At 31.5% G+C, this 15,665-nt stretch overlaps 1 protein-coding gene across 3 annotated transcripts; it reads right to left on the reverse strand.

The window, feature by feature from the left end:
• Positions 1-95: 95 nt before the first annotated feature.
• On the reverse strand, positions 96-12,554 carry LOC106079373 (uncharacterized). Of its 3 annotated transcripts, none has more exons than XM_056015753.1 (6): positions 12,537-12,554; positions 12,039-12,216; positions 9,481-9,801; positions 4,000-8,286; positions 3,271-3,349; positions 96-1,804 (listed from the first exon to the last, which is right to left on the reverse strand). In XM_056015753.1, exons 2-6 carry the CDS (start codon positions 12,181-12,183, stop codon positions 1,618-1,620), a joined length of 5,019 nt encoding a protein of 1,672 aa, XP_055871728.1. In that variant the 5' UTR covers positions 12,184-12,216; positions 12,537-12,554; the 3' UTR covers positions 96-1,617. The 3 variants fall into 3 exon arrangements, with proteins under 3 accessions (XP_055871728.1, XP_055871729.1, XP_055871727.1); XM_056015754.1 differs by lacking the exon at positions 12,537-12,554 and adding an exon at positions 12,472-12,489; XM_056015752.1 differs by lacking the exon at positions 12,537-12,554 and adding an exon at positions 12,359-12,463.
• Positions 12,555-15,665: the final 3,111 nt, after the last annotated feature.

A 15,665-nucleotide genomic window follows, 5' to 3' on the forward strand; every position in this document is an offset into this window, starting at 1 on the left:
TAGGTCTCAGCATTAGAGAATTTGCTTATTTAACTTGTGCTAAGTCTGTGGCTAACAACGGATAACTGTAACATTAAAGTCCAAAAAAGCCAAAATTAAAAACAGTAAATTCATTTTTATTCCAGCACCACTGACATTGTATATCACATACCACTGACATAGCATATCACATACCACTGACATGGAGTATCACATACCACTGACATAGCACATCACATACCACTGACATAGTGCATCACATACAAATGACATAGCACATCACATACCACTGACATAGCGCATCACATACAAATGACATAGCACATCACATACCACTGACATAGCGCATCACATACCACTGATATAGTGTATCACAATGTTGGTTTAGTTCCATATAAATAAATAAATACTGTATAGTTTTCTATGGACATTAATTGAAACAAACAAATAAATTACATTTGGCTTAACATTAACACTCCCTCTCATACAAAGTTTTTAAACTCAATCAAACTGTTACAAAAATAAATCATCAAGATGAAATTTCATAAAAACAGTGGTTGGAGTAACAATTTCTGATTCAATAGTTTCAGCCTTTGTTTAATGTGCTTCACAAGGTGTAGTCACATTTAAAAAGATAATCTTAAGTCAATTTCTCCTAACTAAAAGTTAATACTAAATAACTAAAAGTGAACTTTGAATAGGACCTAGCTCACCCATAGCACAGTTATGTTGACCCATGCTATTTGATATGAGTACAGTGTGGTTTTATGTGGTCCCAGTGACTTGATGTGGGTACATTGCAGATATGTGACCCCAGTGCAATGTGATGCGGCCCAAATGCAATGTGATGTGGGTACATTGCAGCTATGTGGCCCCAGTGCAATGTGATGTGGGTGCAGTGCACTGTTATGTTGACACCAATGCAATGAGATGTCTTTAGAAATTATGCAACAAATTCATTTGGTACTATTGATCTAAAAAAGAATATGTCAACACACTTGTATTAAAAAATTCCTTTAAAAAAAACATAGTTGATTTTGTAAGTCAATTTCAGTCATTCCTTCAAAACCGATAATCAATATGATGTAGCACCAAACCTCCAGCGGGACGGCAGGTATTGCAATTGAGACATCATGACAACAACAATCAAATGCACATTGCACATGGCCAGACAGCCATTTATTTACTATTGCTCTTTGATATGTTGCAACAAATTAAATCTAGTAATCATTGCAAAATAAATTGTAAAAAAAAAAAAACTATAAAAAGTAGGAAAGGTTCACATAGTGTTGATTAGTTTTTTACATTTGATTATCTTTAACTATTAATCTTGAATGAAATTGAAGATTTTTTTTTTCATAAATATATATTTGCAAGAAAATCAACTAAAAAAAAATAAAAAGATTAGTCAATAACTCAAACCATTCGAAAGTGTATAATAGTGTGTCTAGAAAATTATTGATTAGAATCTCTAGCCCTGACCATAAAGAGTATGTTTGAAGACTCAGTATTACTTAAAACATAAATCAACTTAAGGCTCACTCTTAGATAACTCAGTAGGTCACATAGCTGAGATAATTTATGACCGAATCAATATTATGCTAAGTACACGTTTAAAAGCCTTCTGTCTGTCATGAGCTACCCCTCCAATGTCTGACACTTTTCCACATCTGTAGCCATTTCCCTTAAGATTTTGGAAAATTGCAACAGCTTCTCTAGTGGGAGTGCATCTCTGTAGACTGCAGCCTTCTTGAAGAATTCCTTTGGTCTGGATTTTTGAAGTGTCTTGAGCTCCATCAAAGTTTTGCTATTTTTTTCACCTATTCTATAAAAAGCAGAAAAAAAATATGTATTATAATATATTTATAAATCTATATAATACCATGAATGTCCAAACATACACACACAAAAATAAAAAATAAGAGGTTAGTGTAATTAGGCAGCAAGAAAAAAACAAACTCAAACAACTTTGATTACCATTCAATATAATATTTTTTTAAAATCAAATCAATATCTCCAACTAAAGAAATGTAATGAAGCAAAAAAATAAGGAAAGATAACTCTTTGTCAATTTTTTTTTTTTTTTTAAATTTATTTTCATTGTTTAAAATAAACCTTACATCATTTTATTTAAGGTTTTGCACAATCAGACATTATGCATACAAGTGCCAACTGACAAAAAGTGGCATGTTTCTTTGGTTCCATCCAAGGCAGTGGAGAGCTTATGTCATACTTCATTGGTATTGCTCTAACTTGAATACACTTTTGAGAACTCATACTTAACATACTTTACAAACATTAGCAGGTGCAAATTGTGACAGTTGTGTTAAAAAAAAATAATTAAATGCTTATCTATGGGAAGAAGTCCACATTTATAGCTATATCTCTCAATAATGTAGAATTTATTTCCATTTTTTGTTATCAAACAAAACAATTAATTACCAATAATAATAATTGTGAAAAGTTTCAACTTGATGGGTGTGGGAGAAATATTGTGTACAATTATCTAAGGGGACAAATATCCACATATTTAGCCATATTGCTTAATAATGAAGGATTTATTTCCCTTATTCATATCAAGCAAAATCAATAGTTACCAGTAATTAATGGAATGATTGGTTAATTTAATTTTTTAATTGATTCATGTTTTTTTAGGAACAATGAATAATTGTGCAAATTTCAACTTGATCCAAGAATGGGAAGTGGGAGATATGATGTGTTCCAAATGTTCATCAGACAGAGAGTGAATAAATATAAGCTTTGTAAAAAGAGACATGAACCTGGTCAGATTGAATGGAAGAAATAAATATATTTCTAATATTTTTGTTTTTATCTTTTGTATTATACTTTTTTAGTTGTTTTTTTTTTTAATGTTTGATTGCATAAATAGATTTAGTATTGATAGATATTTCAATGTGCACATTTTCATTAGAACTATACAAATCATTAGTGTTTTTGTATAAAGTGGTGTAAGAATTAGGTTTCAACCCATGATCCAGGAATCACTAAGCCAGCAAGCTATCTGTTAGACCAGCTAGAAAATCACTCCATTGGTGTTAGGCTTATGTAAACAGTGTTCAGAGTTGATCAACAACAGGGAAATTAAACAGTCGAAGTCAGTGGATAAACAACATGCCTGATTTTGAAAGAAATTAAAAGTAACAGACTTTGAAGGAGAAAAAAAATCCTGTTAAATGATGTTGTTTTTATTTTTTTAAATTAGTTTGTAAAATGTAATTTATATTTATAAATAAATAGATTAAATAAATTAAAAAAATATATATAACTTACAATGGAAGAGCCTTTTCAAGACCGTTAGCATAAAACCATGATTCAACCTCTTTATATGTCCAATGTTTTACAGACTTTTCTTTAAACACAGAAAAAAAAACACATTACCAAATTATACTTTCTTTAACAGATTTAAACCTGTAGTTTCAATGGAATTGTTTTCTATTCTGAACAAAGCATTGTTAAATACAAAAAGAACATCATATGTCCAAAAGTATGTAGCAGCTACCCATGTACAACCAAGAGCGGAACACCATTAGCGATGATATCATACCAAATGAATAATGAAGTAGAGAAAGCAATGATATTTAAAGCCATTAAAATTTAGTTTAAAAGATCAACACAAATCTAAATGACATGTATGAGATACAATATTATTTATTTCTACAGTATATAAGACCTGTGCATACAAATGAAAATAGTCTAACTAAGAGACTTTTTTTGTTTGATTTTATAGATAAATATGATAGAAATAAAAGTGCAAAAATTAAACTGAACTAATTGAAAAAGTAGTCTGAAACAGCATTTCTCAAACCAGAATTTATGTAATAACGAAGATTTTTTTTAAATGCACTAGTAGCTATATACAATATGTAAACCACATTCAGTAGAAAAAATCTTTTTTTTATGAGATGTCTGTATCTTATTACAAGGCACAAGAAAGTAAATAATTTAAATTATATAAATAAATCTTTTTTTTTTCTTAAAAGTTTCTAGAAGATGACTTACCAGCAGTCCTGTTAGCTAGGTCATGACTTTGTCTCCTATTTCTCTCTTGATATGACTGATCTTGTTGTACCAGCCGACTTAAAAGTGCTTGCTGCATTTCACTATCTACTTGTGGATGAAGAAGAGTGAATCTATCAGATTTGCTAAGATTTTTTTTTGAAAACTCAACATCTGGATTATCTGGCGTATCAGCACTGCTGTTAACAATATAAGGTGGTACTATACACATCGGTGGGGTTACAGGCACTCCTGTTACATCATTGTTGTTACCAGTGAGAGTTTTCAGAGTCCTATCATCAACATCCTTTTGATTAGGATGAGAACAAAGATTCATAGTTTCAAGACAGTACTCGGAAACATGCAAAGATGTTGAACCATTAGACACGTCGTATACATTGACGACATTATCCAAGTTTATGTTTGGTTGGATGAATGTTGTTTTTTCCAATATTTCTGTTAACTTTGTGGACACAGCACTCCTCTGGTCATCGCAAGGCAATATGATAACACTTCTTTTTTCCCCTTCATGTCTGACTATCACTTTCTCAGGTTGCAAAATGCAAGACCCAATACTTTTTATCAGGCCAGGGTGAGCGCTTCCCTGGCTTCGAGATGACGATGAAGATAAAATAATCACATTGGGAATCTTCATTCTTGAGCTCTTCTTCGACACAGTATTGTCATCCAGTGTGGCAATGTCATTGGTTTTAATTATGTTTGATAAAGTGTTGTTAGAATACTGATGAAGACTATTAGAAGCTGTAGCTATCTGTGTGAGATCGTGTCTGTTTATAGATGAGGGATGCATGGTAGTGTTCAGTTCAAGAGTGTTAATTTCTTGGGGTGTTTCTCCTTGGATCAAAACATTTTCTCTTTTATGGTTTTTGGGTTTATCCAGCAAGCTGAAATCTGAAGAGTTAAGTTCAACAAGTGAAAGCTTATCGCCAGGTGTGGAAGGCTGATAGTTTGAAAAACACAACGGGACACTTACACTTCTTACAATATTGTTCAACTTATCTGGACTTGCACAAGAGATCGAAGTTAAAAAAGTATTTTCATTGGTTTTATAAGCATCATCTCTGAAATTAGTGTTGATCACAGTCCTTTCAGCTTCACTATTCCTGGAAATACTTCCACTTTCCTGACCTAAAAGTTCTCTACTGTCCAACAAGGGACAATAGGACAGAAAGTTCTGACCACTTCTATCACCAAGACTACCTCTAGAATCACTACTTAGGGAATTAATACTGTCTGATTTAATTATATTCTCATCAGTGTCATTCAGTGGATTACCTTGCTCTGTTAGAATCTGAACATTCTGTGGTACAATAGCATCTTGTTGAGATACACTACCCAATGAAAGTAGAGCTGTGACTGCATCTGATTCTGGGGTGTCACTATCCAATGTCGTTAAACCCACCAATGCATTTGGAATACTGTCACTCAAAGCAGATGACTCCTTAACATTTGAGAATATATTTTCTAAATTGTTTTGCTGTTCTATCTTATGGGTGCTGGAAATTTTTGAAATGACTGACAAGAGAAGATTAAATGAAGGATAGCTGCCTGAAGGTTGATGTTCTTGGTGACCAAAAGAGAGGTACAAACTGTTACTAGGCACAGCGGTACTCTTAGTCAGGACATCAGATAAGCCATCCTTGGCTTTTCTAGGTCTTAGTACTCTATTGGACCTAGTGTCAGCAGCCAATGAAGTTTGTCTTTTAAGTGGTTGTGATAAATCAAGGGTGCGCTTGGAACAAAAGGATGTTTTCTCAGCAAGTGTTTTGGAAGCATTATCTGGTGTGGAATTTACAGTTGAAGTAGTACTCTCAGTGAATCTTTCTGAGTCACTAGATTTAAGGGCAACTCTAGGAGACATTGGCAGCTGTTCTAATTGAGTTTCAAATGACTTCACAATATCACTAGGATCCAATGTAAAAAAGGCACTTTCTTTGTCACTTTTCATTGACACAATCTGTAAATCTTTGTGTTTCTGTGATGTCTTGGGAGGAATAGAAAGAGTGGAAGTTTCTTTAAAGTCTGTTTCATATGAACATTGAGGATTGTTGTGTGGTAAAGCCTTTGAGATCCATTCCGGTTGTGTAGGAGGTTGAAGACTTCTTGGTTCAACAGAATACTGTGATATTAGCACTGCATTCAAAGTTGGACTGGAACTATCTTGAATGTTGGAAACATTAATAATTCTATTTTCCCTTGTTTCTAACCTGGAAATATTTTTCCTATTTGAAGCAATGGTAACATTTTCTGTAGTCTTACAATTAGAATTATCTTCAGTATTTGAAACCAAGTCTACAGTTTCAGCACTCTTTAAATAAGAGATTTTTTCTGTATTTAAAACTATGTTGACATCATTTGTGTCCTCTAAATTAGAAGAGCCTGCAGTATTTATGACATTAGAACTATTTACATTATTTACTAAATGAGACATGTTGGCACTACTTGAAGTTATGCACGTTTCTGTTACCTCTAAAGTGTGCATTTCAACAGCATTTGAATCTAAGTTAATATTAGTATTAGAAATATTTTCCACATTATAAATTTTATTTTTCTTATACTCTTGGTGAGGAAATTCAAAATTGGCAGCATTGTTTTTACTTTCTTCATGGATTGAAGATGAATGAAAGTTGTCAGCAGTACACAAAGAAAGATCTTTTCTGTCCTCTTTGCATGATGAATTGTACTTTCTTTTTCTATGGGCTTTGAATGATATAGAACTATCATCAGCTTTCAAGGAAACAGTGTTGCTTTCTTCATGACTTGTGTGTGACAGGGAAACATCTAAAACATTGAAGGCATTAGGTTTACTTTCTATATGACCTTGAAATGACTTAGATGTTTTAGAAAATGTTTGCTTCTTTTCATTCAAGTTTTTGGAAGATTTAAAACTATCTGCTTTTGATATCACAGATTTCTTTTCTTTGTTTGAGAATGATACGGAAATAGAGTCACTAGAGTTGAAAATATTTTTTGCATACAATGTGAAATGACTGTCAGCATCAGAGACAAAAGAAGAATTTTGATTGTGAGATTTTGATGAATGTGAATCATTACTACTTGATGCCGACAATTTGATTGGTTTTTGTGTAATGCTGTTGAACTTGAACTCCCTTTCGGAAGAAACTGAGCCACTTTTTAAATCTATAAAAGATGATTTGGAGTTGTCATCAGAGATTGAAATGACAGGTTCTCTTCTTTTTCTGTTTGGTCTAGATATTTCTTTGACTCTTGAATCCATCTTCTTTTGATTATTTGTTATAGCTAATTCTGAAATGCTTTCATTTTGAGATATCTTTAAGATAGATTCTTTTTGTGTATTGTAAGAATTTCTCTCTTTAATTAAATCACTATCATCAGAACATACAATTTTCCTTTTTCTGTGTGAAGTAACTGATTTCCAGACATTTTTTTCATGGCAAACAGAATGTTTTCTTTTCTTATGTGTTTTAGATAAACGAATGTTTGAATTTTTCCCATACTTATTCAACGATGTATAATTGTTAGCATGAGAACTTTGCTCATGTTTTCCAAGAATTTCAAGAGATGTATTCAAGTCTATTGTGGAGCTTTCACTAGGCTCTAGTTGTGATGGTGGATTAACACTTTTTCTTTCCATTTTGTTTTTACTTCTTCCCAGTGACTTTGAGGCTTGAGAAGAAACTAAATTGTTTTTTTTAAGTCCTAGAGATGATTTAGAGACAGCATTAGTATTTTGTGATATGGTTTTACATTTCATCTGAGGTAATTGAAGGGTTGCGGAGTAAAGTAAAGATGTTTCCTTATCTACATGTTCCATGTGTGGCTTACAAGGGCCTCTTTCTTTATAATCTACCTGTGGCTTAGAAAAATCCTGGACTTTTGCTAAAAAATGTGTACCTTTCCTGTCTATTTGTGGTGGTTTAAAAATATCTTCAGTGGCTGTACACTTCAGGATGGGCTCTTTAGGTGATTTGAGTGCCTTAGCATCTAAAACAACTGGCATAGATTTCTTATGTACATCTAATAATGCAGAGACATCACTGGTATACAACAAGACAGGATTGTTTTCTTTCTGAGCACAAAACGATGTCAGAATGTCATCAGCAATTACAGCTTCCTGAAACTCCAATGTTTCAGAATATGCATTGATAACTGTTTTACTTGATGCAGACATGACTGGATATACACTAGCATCTGAACATTCTTGAACACTACCTTTTTCTCCTGTTGATCCTGTGTCTAGTTGATAGATTGGACAATTTAGCACACTAGGCTTTAACTCATGTATATCTGAAATAAATTTTATAAATTTTTTATAAACTTTCTAAATAATTTTCATTCTTTTATTAACTAAGAAAACAAAAAATTCTTCATCTTATTTATAAAAATTCTAATCAATTCTACTAATTTGCTTTGTTACTCAAATTTATTAACCTTAAATGTCAGTCTGTATAGTTAAAGTAATAAAAAGCCAATACAAAAACAAAATGATTGGAACTAATTATATTATTTGAAACATCTAGTCTAAAAAAAAAATGTTTTTTATTTCTTTTGTTTGAATCATTGTGACCAGAGACAAGTGACACCCTATAATAAAGCTTCCCCTCTTAAACAGATTTAACTGATCACCAAAGCTTTGTGTAATGATCAGGAATACCAAAGTAAAAAGATTATCAACAAGAAAATTATAAAAAATCCTTTTTTTTTAATGGGGAAGAACTCCACCCTTAAAACTATATATCTATTAATAATATAGAAGTTATTTCCCTTATTTGATATCAAACAAAATAATTAATTACCAATAATTAACTGACTAATTAAGTATAAATAATTGTCTATGGTATCAATTTGATCGAAGAATGCATGAGGGAGAAATAGCGTTAACAATTATTTAAGGGGACTAAACCCAACAAAGTGAAGGATTAGTTTCCCCTGTTGGTATAAAAACAAAATAATGAATTACCAGTAATTAATTAACTAATTGGTTACTTTTTTATTGATTTATGTCTTGTCTATGCCAATGAATAATTGTGGGAAGTTTCAACATGATCCAAGAATGGGTATGGTAGAAATAACATGTACACATGTTTTACCAGACAGGCAGATAGAGTAGTTGATATATGCTTTTTAAAAGCAGTCATAGTTTAGGCATTATTATACATCTTCTGGAGTGTGTGTTGGATTCACAATGAGCCCAGTGACCACTTCATATCTAGCCAGTAACAATGACCACATTAAGTCAATTTTCTGCATGTTTTGTTGAAAGAAACATGTGAAATAAATTTACCTTAAATAGAGACATGAAATATGGTAGCTGGCAACTAAGATTTATTAGTGGAAACTCTACATAGTATTCCATGAATTTATGAAACTCTAAATAGTTATCAGGAGTCAGCTGGAGAATGTAATTGTGCTTGAACACTGCATAGACCAGGTAACATTTGCTAAATAATGACTGAAATTTAAAGTTCATTTTTAATCTACCTTTGATGCCTCTTGCATTATCAAGTCTAAGTTTTACATAGTTAGTATTGTCTATAAGCTTCACATGATCTGCTATAGACTTTGAAGATATGTCAATGACTGGACTATTTTTTCCTGATTGTTGTGTGGCTTCTCCAGAAGGAAAATGTGTACTGTGAATGGTCTCATTTGAAGAACAGGTAGAACTACTGTTATCTGCGTTAGTTTTTGCCTTCTTTTTTCTCACACTTTTATGTGAAGCATTTGTAAGTAATCCTATTTCTGTCGGATGAGTTGCTTTAGCTATCATGTCTTGTTTAGCTTTTTTGATAACTGGAGAGTCTAGAAGAGAGAAGATAAAAGAAAAATCACAAAAGCTGTCGTAGAATTGAAAAAAAATTATTTTAAAAAAGTTTTTAAGATTTATAGAAATTTCTTTTAATAAACCCTAATGCTTTGTTTGATTTTTTGATAGTTTCATCAATATGGGGATTCCATGACAGTTTTTCATTTATTATAACACCTAGGAATTTCGCATTTTTAGTCTGTGTTACTGGTTTACCATGAATAAGATAAGTGGAATTAATTTGTTTTAGTTTTTTTGTTTATCTGAATTTGATGATACACTTGATTTAATATCAAAAAATTAATTTAAAATGCCCCCCCCCCCCAATTAGGGCCCATTCATGTTGACAGCATCAAATGACAAATCAATAGACAGTAACATAGCTTACTAGGACAATCTTCACAAGATTTGTTAAGTCTTTTTTTTTAATTTAAACTCAAATTATATTTTTTCTTTCCTAAATCTTTATTATAAGACTAAAATCTAGATACAGTCTAGATCTAGATCCCATATATTGATATATATATAGATATATATCTATATATAGATAATAGATATAATCTATATGATTAATGATATATCAAATCACTATGACTATATTACTATATATTATATATGATTCAATATGATATGGAATATAATATAGCTAATAAGTAATATGTAAGTAACCTCACTAACCACGCCCAAACTATCAATAAAAAAATTAAATCTTAGAATTTTATGTATAATTATTTATAATGAATAATATAATGATATAGATAGGTACTTCGATAAACTGACCTAGATCCATTTTTTTTTCTCCCAAAAAATGGCTGAAAAGTGTGTCAGCACATTTTACCCTTTTTTTAGGGGTGGTCATTTCCATCAAAGTTTTAGCATATTGTATTTGATTTGAGGACTAATTATGATTACTTTTTGTAAACATAAGATATCAGAGATCATTTTTATTTGCTTTTGAAGCCAATCTGTTAAATTTTTCTTAACAAAAGTTTATGTGAAAGTTGACATTTTTTCCTATAAAAGTTACAACAATGCTGTTTGCTACAATAATTTATCATATTATGAAATGTGTATATTTCAAATTTCATTAAATTCTCTTGGCGCACTTTAAAGATATTTGATATTAAAATTAACAAAGACAAAGAAGGGTAAAATTTTCTTTTTTAAATAAAATAAAAGTGTTTATGGTTACAACAATCTCACTAATTCTATTGACTTTAGCATGTTAATATATATATGTGTGCTAAGTTTGAACTTTGTAGCTTGGCGCACTCTTTAGATATTAATTTTCAAAGTTGATGGTTAAAATCTATTTTTAGTAACAACCAACACTGTGATTTACTGGAAATGGTCAATTTCTGTCTATCACGAGCTATTTTTAGAAGCACACATAGGAATTTTTCATTTAAATTAACTTTTATAGTGTTTGAATGCTAGATTATGGAGAGAAATTTTTCATTTACAATCTAATTTTTAAAGCATTTAAATTAAGGCATTTTAAAATGATTAATTGCCAGTGCTCTACAAAAAGGTTAAAACTGTTTTTTTATGAAGTTTATGAAACTTATAGTCATTAAATTTTAGGAAATATTTTTCTGCGCAGTGCTATTTTCATTTATAATTTATAAGAATTATTTATCTGATGCATATAAATAGCTATTTAAATACAGTAGAATTATAATTAAACAAAATAAAACACAATACAGATCTCTGATTATTTTTATTTGTGATTTTTGGGCTCATATGATGACAAAATCACATATATTTTTATTTTTTGTCGAAGGCTTTTTTATATATTAATTAACTTTTTTTCAAAGATTTTATTGCTTGGTCTTATTTTTTAAATTTATTTTAACAGAATACTGGTTAATGTAAAAGAGTGTGAAGTTTCAACCCCATATCTTTAAGACTTTTTATAATACAGTTAATTTAAGTTCAACTGTCAGTTGTTTCGGTCACAGATTTTTTTTTTATTTACAAAGGCTAAAGAAGGCTAATTTTTGGCCACTAAAAATTTAATAACTTCCCTCACAACTAACTCAGCAATATAAAATTGGTATCATTGGAAAGCATTTCTCAAGCTCTATCTAACTACATAGGTTTCATTGCATTGTGATCATTTTGAAATTTTTATCGAAGTACCTAATATAGATCTAGATTTATCTACGTCTAGAGTTAAGATCTAAATTTCTGCACAAACTTACACTTACGGTAAGTCTTAGTAGAGTCTTACCAGTGTAATCAGATTTTCCATTATCTGATCTTGGATACTTCATCAACATTGTTATCAGATCTGAACTCATTGAGATTTCAGCAAAATCGTCTGTGTCTTTTAGCACTTTGATACTTACTGAGGGTCTAGATCTACTGCTCGCCATAATTTGTTAACTTCGCAGTGGGTTCACTATTCACTGGGTCAAATATATTTTTTTAAGTAAATCGAAAACTGAGAGAGGACGGTATTTTACTAATAAAGACTAACTAAAGTATATAAAATAATAAGTCATAATAAGTTACTGTAACTAACTAAAGTGACTAAAGTAATAATTCTACTAGACTAGATTAGAATAATTCCAGAGTCCAGTATCACTGTCCAGTCCTTGACTAGCTCTAAATACATCATCTAAATCTATAATCTGTATAGATCTAGATTATTCTAGATCTACCTATGGCTATGACGCTATGTAGACTAAGTTAGTATAAGTAAAAAAAAAAAAAAGTCAAAACACACATTGGACTTGCATAACGTGTGTTGGGTTGCCAACTGAAAGATAAGTAGTAAAGCTAGCTTATGCTGATGATGGTATGACATGCGTGTAGTAAAGTTTCTTTATTGATATTTAAAAAAAAAAAAACAACATCAAAATAGTTATTAGACATCAAAGACGAATTAATTGTATTTATTACCTTATCTTATATAATACAGACGTTACTTCAAAAAAAGAAGATGATTACGTCCTACGCGTCATGCATTTAGTCATGCATATTAACCAATGACTTAAATTCTGCAAAGTCAGTGGTTTTCCTGGCTAGCTCAGGCAACCCACTCCATGCTCTAATAGCACTAGGGAAGAAGGAGCACTTGTACACATTTGTACTAGCATATGGGACAAGAAACGTCCGTTTATCTCTGTGTCTTTTAGAGTATTTTATTAAATTTTGTTTTTGTATTTGAAGATTATCGTTCAGTGCTTTATGTATAATAATTGCTACTTTACTTTTGAGTCTTCTGTCCTGAAGGCTTTCTAAATTTAGTGATACTCTAGACATATGTGAATGTAAATGTGAATATTTATTGTTTCCTTAAGGTGATATTAGAGTTAAGTTACACACATTTTTACGGTCGATGGAAATGCTTATAATTAACCATTCAGTTAGGACCTGATATCTGTATATGGAGGCCTTGGTGGGGGGGGGGATTTTTGAGGAGGCCCCTACAAATTTTGGAAAGCTTTAATAAAGATTCATTTATGAATGAAAAATATTTTTTTTCTAAAAGCATGATATATTTTTTAATTTTTTTATTTCAATTTCCTTTTAGAAAATTATTTCATTTTTTAAAAGTGTATATTTTTTTATTTTGTGGAGGTTATGGCCATTGGTAGATACACTGTCGTAAATCCAGATATGTATTTACTTATTCCGAGCATGTTAAAAATATAGGCCTATATCTACACTTCTTAAAGACGCTATTTTTTTGCCAGCCGTAAAAATGCGTAAAATGTTAGAGAAAAAAAACAGTTTTTTTGCCCGTTGAACTTCGGTTATATTTTTGTCTCTTTTGAGGAGGGGGGCCTCAAGGCTGTAGACAGGCCTGCCGTCTGTTAAATGCGACCCTGTCCCCAGAGTTTCTCTTTAACGAATAGCGATCCTGGGTCTTTCTTGCAGTACCCGAGAAAGATTATTGATTCATTTTTAAAATAATTTCTTTAAAAAAATAAGAAGAAGAAATTTAAAAAGCCTCCTTTCTAAAGATACTGATCACGAGTCAGGAGGTAGGTCCTACTCGAGTCAACCTACTGGATTTAAGAATCACGTGAATGACAATGGATTTCATTTGAACAATTGTACTTTTTATTGACAAATCCACACTCATCATTGAAATTGCATTATTGCAGTACCTCCAGACTATAACGTTAAACATAAACTAGAACAAGATCTATGAAAACCTACGCTTCGAGATTAAGCAAATAAGGAAGTGGACTAGAATTACAATAGTACCTATTCTGATATCAGCCAAAATGGTGAAGGCTACTGACCTGGTCTTTGAGGTCTTAAACATTCCAAAGAATATTTTACTACATGTCAAAGGGCTGTACAGACGCTGGCGATATAGGCTATCTGTCACGATCATTAGAAAATTTCTGTTAAGGGGACTACAATGAGTTTTGTTTTCCTTTTAGGAATCTCGATTCTGAGAGTGCCAGATAATGACTATTAAGCTATTTATACCGTAATATTAATTTCATTCTTTCATAACAAAAATAATGGACTAAAATGTAACCAATTCTAGATTTTTTATTATTTATTTGCGGCTGCTAGCCGAAAATTATCTAAATTGGCAGCTTTATGACAATGCGGAGCTTTTTTGAGTGGCACGTAATATTCCTAAAGGACAAATAAAATCGGGAAAACCTTTTTATGCTTTGAATTCAGACTGTAACATTAGGCTATTGGTATTTCTATATTTAGATAAACGGATTTATTCTTTTTCTTGTTTATTTATAGTTTACCAGATATAGCAGTACACACCGGCTACGCCCGTTGATTTGTTCCCAAGCTTTAGACTTTAGATAGTTTATTTAGGCAGTAACACCCTCTTCACCTTTTTTTCTTAAGATGTAATGAACGGGCCACATTTTAACAATCAATCTAGCATACTTTTTTTTCTAGATTTAGCATACTTTTTTTAGCCTGTAAATTAGTGTACAATGAAATGTTACGGTCCCCTCTCTCACTTTCCTTCTCTCTTGTCTTTATAGGCCTACCATCAGTTTCAATTTGATTCTATTTATTGTAATCGTTTATCTCTTCCATTTGAATGTAGCGAAATGACAATAGATCTAGGTCTATTTTTTTAAATGCTTTTAGGATTTTTTTTTTACATTATTACAAAGTACTATTACTTTCTTCCTATGCATATTGTAGCCTATAATAAATGTTGATTTAATGATCTAATTAACAGTAATAGTTATTGTAAAAAAAAAATGACGAGGGACCTTGCAAGCATTCATTAAATTGGGCCCCGCAATTTGTAAGGCCGACCTTTAATCATTTCGAATATTTCACAGTAACAGACAGTAGGACGTCATTTGCCTGACAGCGACGCCCTTAGACCAATACATTATGATTCTTTCATTTGAGACAGTGATGCTCAACCTTACTCGTCCTGTGGGCCATTTTAATTTCCAACCCTCGTGTCGCGGACCACATCAACGAAAAGATACAAAAACGAGATTAAATTAACTTGAAACTATTTGATTAGAAACCCGTGGATCTAGTAGCCTACCCGTAGTTTAGCAGTCTTTTATTCGCAGCTCAAAACAAGAATGCCGCCATATTTGTTTCATAATGCCGTTTATATGTTGTTTTTTAAACAGCCACACTTTCATTATGAAACGAACATGTTGTCGTAATATCATGTTCCACAAAATAAATAAAGATCCGTTTACTTTTCCTGGTAGATTCTACATTTAGAGTCCCATCTCAGAAACACACAAATGTTAAAGGTCATGGTACTAATCCATTAGAGAAAAAAATGAGGGTCCTAACGTAGGTAAAAAATATATATTTTAACTTTGTTTTTCTTTTTGGAGGAGGGATTTTCTACACTTTGAGCCGAAGTTTCGGCGGGCCTCTA

Source organism: Biomphalaria glabrata, chromosome 17 (genome assembly GCF_947242115.1).
Source record: "Biomphalaria glabrata chromosome 17, xgBioGlab47.1, whole genome shotgun sequence".
Classification (NCBI taxonomy): Eukaryota; Metazoa; Mollusca; class Gastropoda; family Planorbidae; genus Biomphalaria; species Biomphalaria glabrata.

Excerpts from the sequence above, each read along its gene's own strand:
- LOC106079373 (XM_056015753.1), bottom strand. The coding sequence starts at position 12,183 with ATGGCGAGCAGTAGATCTAGACCCTCAGTAAGTATCAAAGTGCTAAAA. Across the intron at positions 3,350-3,999 it reads CCTAGCTAACAGGACTGCTG|AAAAGTCTGTAAAACATTGG; the intron begins GTAAGTCATCTT and ends CTGTGTTTAAAG. Across the intron at positions 1,805-3,270 it reads CTTGAAAAGGCTCTTCCATT|AATAGGTGAAAAAAATAGCA; the intron begins GTAAGTTATATA and ends TGCTTTTTATAG.